The 7,609-nt window shown below is 40.8% G+C and overlaps 1 protein-coding gene across 1 annotated transcript; it reads left to right on the forward strand.

Moving 5' to 3' along the window:
- Positions 1–1,843: 1,843 nt before the first annotated feature.
- LOC118769518 (hepatocyte cell adhesion molecule-like) lies at positions 1,844–7,106 on the forward strand. The gene is made up of 4 exons (XM_036516648.1): positions 1,844–1,929; positions 5,645–5,971; positions 6,174–6,242; positions 6,781–7,106. Exons 1-4 carry the CDS (start codon positions 1,893–1,895, stop codon positions 7,104–7,106), a joined length of 759 nt encoding a protein of 252 aa, XP_036372541.1. The 5' UTR covers positions 1,844–1,892.
- The last annotated feature ends 503 nt before the right edge of the window (positions 7,107–7,609 follow it).

Raw genomic sequence — 7,609 nt, forward strand, 5'->3', positions numbered from 1 at the left:
CATTGTCTCCAAAGCAATAACTGAGTACCTCATATTGATCTGTCTTTGAGTTGATAGTAGTAAATAGTAGCTATGGCTTTGATCTTTGATCTTTTCAGTGCTTCCCCTATGTGTCGTACATAGCATTGTAAGTTTCATCTCTTGTGTTAGCAACTGCTGAAAAAGATGATACTCTAGAAATTCAGACCACTGCAAGCTTGCTTTAAAAGTGATGGTAAGAATGCTGATTTCTATGTACATGCAGTGAGACACTAATTTGTCAGCAGCAGCAGAAAAATAAATTATTTTACATGAGTTCCACAAACTCCTAAGGCGTACACAACTGTTAATGTACGCCATCTGGTGGAGACAATGACCATGGTATTAATGTATTCATACTGTGATGTCACAGAGGATCCCTCAACATTCTGTTCATCAAGCTACACTTGAATGAGGTGAATAAGGGTCGTGGTTTGAGATCTCTTTAGCTCGAGAAAAGTGGCTGCAATCCTTAAACACGGACAGCAAGACGTGCATTTCCGAGGAGACCGCAGCTGATGGGCAGTGACTAGCTCTGTCTTTTTTTTCACATTTAAACTAACCTGCCCAGTTTTGAGAAGATATCAGGAAGGTGACAAACTGTACAACTCAGAAAAAGATAACATATCTTGATTTAAGACTGTTTACCACAACATACTGATAAGAAAAGTAGTTTAGACAGAGAGAAGCCCTCATATGATTGTCAGACAGTGACTGTGAACGTGTGGGAAAGCAGGTGACCACTTCCTCCCTCGGGAAATAAGGCAGTTAATAACAGGATTAATTACTAACACCTGTATTCACTCACTGACACTGCTTGGGACTCAATGAGTGATTAAAAAGACAGAGCCAGGAGTCTTGTGTGAAAGAAAACAAGTTACCAGTTGCCCTGTATTTCTAATGCAACTGCACCCATTCTATCAGGGAACCACCTGTAACAGTGCTCATGACTGTAGTAGAGCTACCGACCCTGGGGAGGGAGAGTTAGACTGTGGGGAGCTGTACTGTGGAAATGGGTTCATTCTGGTGATCTAGAGAATTCAGTGTCCAAGGAGCCTGCTTCACTCTGGGGAGTAAACCCCTCGAATGATTTAAACCTGTTTAATAAGGAAGTTTATTATTCTACACTGTGGGCTTCTACACGGGTGTGTGTGTGTGTGTGTGTGTGTGTGTTCTGGTGTCTCCTACTGGGCTATAATGGCAACAAGTAAAATATCTTTGTTACACTCCAGGTTGATATTAATAGTAGCAAACCGTTTTGAATTTTTAGTCATTTTTATGGGTTTTATATGCTGAACTTGCACATAGCTACCCATTTTCTTATTCGACAATGAAGCAACACGTGTCTGACGAACAGGCCAGAATAGTAGTACTATTGGAGGACTCTCTCCTCACAACACCGCTCCTTTAAATGTTACGAATGCTCACCGAAAAAGTCTTAATTATCATCTCTCAGACTGTCTTCTATGGACCACGTAAACAAGAGTGAACAGATTCGAGAGGAAAAAAAACTGGTAGGGACTAGGGAAACGGGAAAAACCAGAACGAAGAGATCGTTTTTTTTTGTTTGTTTGTTTTGTTTTTTCCCTTGCTTGTTTTTTTTCTGTTTTAATCATATCTCCACGTTAAAGGTAGAATCTTAGCGCTTCTGCGATTTATGCCACAGAAATGTATTAATTATTATGTGTACCTATCACAATCAGATAATGCCACATAAACAGAGAGAGATCATACAATGAGAATAGAAAAAAGAAAGCCGTTGGTCCAACCCCCCTTGGCAGCCTGACCTAACCAAATTTCCAGACATGCCCCAGACTCATGAGAAGCGCTCTCTTTTGATTGTCGGCTTTTAAATTACAGAATATTGGCTAGTGATGGATGTAATAACATGGCTCTTTCTGTTTTGCTTCTGTAAGTATATCATCAAGTTTTATATATAAAACAAGACAATTCCATAAACTGTTCAAAACCTGATTGTAGCTCTGTAATCATACAAATTTTAAAGCATTCAGGTTGCAAATGTTTTTGTTTATTCGAAATAACGGCAATCTGCCAAGGAGTTAATGTTTGTATAAGGCGTGGTAGTATTTATGTATATTCAACACATTGTGTGTGTGTGTGTGTGTGTGTGTGTGTGTGTGTTCTGGTGTCTCCTACTGGGCTATACTGGCTACAAATAAAATATCTTTGTTACTCTCCAGATTTATATTAATAGTAGGAAATTATTTTGAATATTTAGCAATTTTATGGGTATTATATGCTAAACTTGCACATAGCTACCAATTTTCAGATGCTCTAATCTGAAATGAAATAGATTATCAGGTTCTCAACTAAATAAGAACAGAATGAACTATTCGTGACCGAAGAGCAACATATTTTGCTTCTTGTGTTTCAAATGGGAACTTTCATTACAGTCATGACAGCGCACCGCAGCAACGAAATGAAACAATGTATTTTGTAAATGTATTTTGGTATAAGTCCATTAAAACGCTAGAATACTCATCCTGAACCGTTATGTCGCTTTCTGAAGCCTTAAAATGCTCAAACGGGGTCTTGCACAGTGCGAGAAAAGAACACAGGTCGCTGAAAAGGGAAAAGTCGGAGCATAGTCAGTTGTCCAGCTGTCATGATAAAGTGTTCAATGGATCTAATGTATGTTATAGGGGAAATAACCTAGACAAAATAAAAAGTACGTTTGCAAATCCACTATGCAAATATTGGTTATATTTGCAATTCAAAGCCAACTGCTGTAAAAACAGCGCACAGAACGAGCCTTTTGGGCTGCTGTCACCCAAACTGCCCTTTTACCAGGGCGTGCCTTCATAATCCTCATGGGTTTATCATTGTGTAGCAGCCAGTGGTCCCATAATTTAATATACGATGGTACGTAAAACAGAAAACACATACATTTTGTGAATACATGCAAATTTGTTTTTAAATAAAGAGGTAAACAAAGATAAAGACACTCGATGCCACGAAGTTCCATGCGCATATTTAGATACAATGGTGATATCAGAAACGCAGGAGAGGACTTTAAATATGGAGGGTTTGTATTTGAAAAGGTCTAAAACGAAGCTTTTTTTCTACACAGAGGGTCACATGTCATCGTTTTCCTAAATTTAATTTATTATTCGTTTTACGTCACGCAATTGAAGGTCGTAACGAGTCACGAAGAATAGCATTGCAGTGCTAAGTACGATTTCCTTTTTTTTTTTTTGAGGTAAAGCTTCATAAACGCGCGAAAGCAGGATCAGGAATGACGTTTTAGAGGAGTTTTCTTGTAAATCATGATCAATATGTGAAGTCAGTAAGTCCGGACAGCGCTTTTCTTGTAAACTGATGGACGTACAACTTTTTATTGTCTTTGGAGGTAGCCATTTTTTGTTTTGTTTTAATACCCACTGTGTTTTAAATTCTGTATAGGTAATATACAATTGTTGCCAGGTTTGCGGATGTATTCAAAAGCCAAGTGCCTCGAAATCAGAGCACACTTTAAGTGTGTAATGACTCCTCAACATGATCCTTTCAAAAAGTAATTAGCAACATTCTTTACAAAAAATATATAATTTGTTGCCAGAATTGTCAGATAAAAGAAACACCTAAACCAATATAACTGAACTGAATTGAATGCTGTATTTTCTATAGTATTGTTGATTGCTCAGTTAGAAGTCTCTGTTCTAAATTAATTGTTCTGGGATGCCACTGGGTTTCTTTAGCCTGCAAGATGGGTGCTCATTAGCCATATAGATGGAGGCGTTGTAGCTAACCAGATGTTTGTACCAGAGTAGGGCTCTTGGTTATTGTGAAAGCGTGTTGTTTGTTTGTGCATGGACTCTTGCTGTGTGTTTTACTAAACCCACACGTTGCGCAGGGGTGAGGAGTAGGAGTGTGGTGTTCCACAGTGGAAACGGCAGCAGCGGACCGACAGACGCGCAGGTGTTTTAATGAGCAGAGCTTAAACGGGTCACTTTGACCCCCCCATGACCTGACCGCAGAGGAGTACATACAGACAGAAGCGAGGGATGGGGGCGTTAATTTCAGAGAAAAGGTGTACAGCAGTGGAGGGCAAAGGGGAAACAGCAAATGAGAAGATTGACACAACTGTTCATGTTAAATACGGTACAGTAGTGTGAGTCTACAGGCAGAGACATGCCCCAAGCACTCATGCTTAAAATGAAGTGTACCTTGAAGAGGCTTTGCATGACTTGAACTTGAAAACAGAATCACAGCTTTGGAAAAAAGAGTGAGGAGTGAGCAGAAAAACTAGTCTGATGGTGTCACAGAGTACCTGTATTCCAGGCAACATCCTGACAGCTCTTTCCATAGCAACTGATATCTCTTTTTTATATCCATTGCTGGGGATGTTTGTCTTTCCTTAGTGATCCATTAGTGGTCTATTGTGAAATGATCTGCCAGCCAGTGGTAAGAGGAAGGATAATGGATATTATTGCAGCAATATGTTCATGAAAAGCAAAAGAAAAAAATTACAAAACCTCTGCAGAATTCCCTAATAATATCTTTTAAAAATGATAAATATTTCAGTCCAATCCCTCTCCCAGAAAGTAAGATGTTTTGTCTGGTCTATGGATAATAGGCACTCATATAGAGAGCTTCGCACAGACTGGTAATTCTACAGGCTGTCGGAAAGGGCCGTGCGAGCTGAGTGTGGCATGTGCAGAACAGAAATGTAAGACACCTGAAACCTGTGATTGAACCATAGAATGTTGAACCATAGAATTTCCTGGTGAAGCATGTGATGCTGTTTGGAACAGTGGTCAGTCGTGGAGTTCTGCTATGAATGCCTGAGCTGTGACATCACAGCATCTTGAAACAGCACATCCTCCTGAATCTACCCAAGTTGCAGGGTAATACCCACTTCACTATCTCAGCCAATCACCAACAGACATGTTGATGGATGGATTGCTCATAGTGGGGATACTTTTAAGATTGTTTTCAGCAGCTCTGAATTCAAGGCAAAGAATAAAGCATGTTAAGGTGAGTCTATAGTGTGTCATGGCTCTGGTAAAATGGGTGAAAGCTGCAGGTCAGGCTGGAGAGCGTAAGGGTGGAAACAAAAGGTAAGGGCATGTTGTCACTCGGTTATTTGATATGCTGCTTAAAACAGGGGAATTCCAAGTTACACTCCCAGCCAAAAAGCGGCAAACCGTGAAAGATGACACTGTGATAGCTAATGAGCTCTGGGTGTACACCCGAGAGGGTGTAGTCGGAACAGGCTGAAATTATCAGATTTATGGGGTGACAGGGGGGCCCAGTTTTACAGCACTTTTTACTTTAGATGCATTACTTTGGAGCCCCATTCATTTTACAGTTCATTAACTGTGTAAATCTTAACTCAATTTGTTTGATTCCTTTCTCTCACAGTGCACAACTGAACCATGGGTTTAACCTGTAGCATGTCATTGAATGTGTTTGCATTTGACTGTGTCACTCTATAAATGTGTGAATTGTATTCTATGTAAAGTTATCAGTAACTGTTATATTGTGAATATGTTAATAAATGTCTGAGTTACTGTATTCATGTGCAGATGTGTGTATTACTGTACTAAATGTGTCAGGAACTGTGTGTTCCTCTGTAAATTAAATTATGTGTGTTACTGTATTTCAGATGTGCTGAATGCTGTACAGACTGAAGTGAAGAAAGTGAGAGGGAGAGCAGGAAAGACTGTTACTCTACACTCAAATATTACTGAAGTGCAGAGTGATATAATGTGGTCATTTCCTTTTGGCACTTCTTCATCCAAAGTGATAGCCCAGCTCTTTAACAAAGAGAATGTAAAATACTACGGCCAAAGATTCAAAGACAGACTGCAGCTGGACACACAGACCGGATCTCTTACCATAAAAAACCTCAACACCTATGATTCTGGAGGTTACCAGCTACAGATTGCCAGCAATGAGGAACTGTCTACAACATTTATAGTAATGGTCTACGGTAAGTTTTTTTTTCTTCTCATTTTTCATTGGCTCCAATTATTCAATCCTATTGGGACTTTTTTTTCACACTACAAGTCCTAGAATACACCAGGAGGCAAACATCAGAGGGTAGGTGCAATATCGTAACAGTAGCTGAGGGATTCATAGGCGCTCACACAAATCCAGTGTGGGCTTCCAGTCATTGTGAGCAAATGGCACAGGCAGTGCCGAAGGCTGTAGACCTTCCCCTGAACTGAAAGCAAGGACTTTTAACTGTCTGAGCCATTCAGGTAATAACAGTAAGTTATTTTCTCTGATGCTTTCAAAGGCTTTCATTTTTTCACAATAAAGCACACACCATGCAGCAGGGCACCAGTAAATCACAAAGGGTTTGCTTTCTGTGGTTCATGTAAAACGCAGTTAATGACGGTGAGCTACTCTGTACACGCTGCAATCAGCTTTTTTCTGTTTGCGTGTATCTCACAGTGTTTAGGTTTGGACACATCACAGCTTTCCAGGACTACGCCATCTGTTCCATTTAAATGTTATTTTATTACGTTTAATTTCTTTTATCAGAGAAAGATTTACTGCTTAGCCAGCTGTGTTTGCCTTTGGCTTGGAGACCTGGCAGCAACATTGGCAGTTATACTGGGTCAAAGGTCTTTGTTCTAATGTGCTTCTCATCATTTATTTCATTGTTTCAGTCCCTGCTCTGTGGCATACAGTGGTGATTTATCATTTGCCTGGAGGGGAATTTTAAGACTTGCCTCATGAGCCAGTTCATTGGAAGAGCTAATGATTGGCGTTGGGGTTTCTGTTTCTCCCCAGGTCTCGTCTCCAAGCCTGAGATCAGACCCCTCAACACCGATGAGTCCGATTTCAGAGATTTCCCCTATAACAATTCCTGCTCAGTGCTGTGCTCTGTGGAGAACGGGAGAGAGGTCACCCTGTCATGGCAGAAAGAGGGGGAGACACTGTCCCACACCAGCAGCCCTGATCCCAACACCCTGTCTCTCCCTCTGGAGATAGAAGAGTACAGCTCCACCTACAGCTGTGCGGCTGCTAACCCAGTCAGTAACCAGAGTCTGGATCTCAACACTGAGGAGTTCTGTCCCCAGAATGCAGGTATGAAGACTTTGCCCCAGCATGCTTAGTTTCTGCATTTCTCTGCTTCACAGTGTTGAAAAGTGAGCAGTCCATTTACAGTAGAAAACATTGTCAGAAAACTCAGGAACTTCACCTGCCAAAAAGAGAGAAGCAGACCTTTGCAAACCCCTTCTTACACTTCTGACAATGTAGAGTCTGTTCAGCCTTTGTCTGTCTGTCTGTCTGTCTATCTGTGTAGCTCCTACACCCACAGCCCGAGTCAATAAATCTCTACTAGCTCTGTGGGCGGCGCTGGCTGTGTTTCTGCTGTGCTGTTTGTGTCTCATATGGAGGAAGAGGAGGACGCAGCAAAATGGCCCAAATTTTACACCATCAACAGGTACATCTTTATGTCCTTGACTCTGACATCATCTTGTATCATTCTGTCTAGCAGTGATAGTCTGTATCTTTACAATCATACCAGTCAATCAGTGTCACAAAATCTGTGTCAGATCTCATTCTAGTGTGTGTGTGTGTGTGTGTGTGTGTGCGTGTGCGTGTGTGTGTGTGT

This window comes from Megalops cyprinoides, chromosome 22 (assembly GCF_013368585.1).
Source record: "Megalops cyprinoides isolate fMegCyp1 chromosome 22, fMegCyp1.pri, whole genome shotgun sequence".
Classification (NCBI taxonomy): domain Eukaryota; kingdom Metazoa; phylum Chordata; class Actinopteri; order Elopiformes; family Megalopidae; genus Megalops; species Megalops cyprinoides.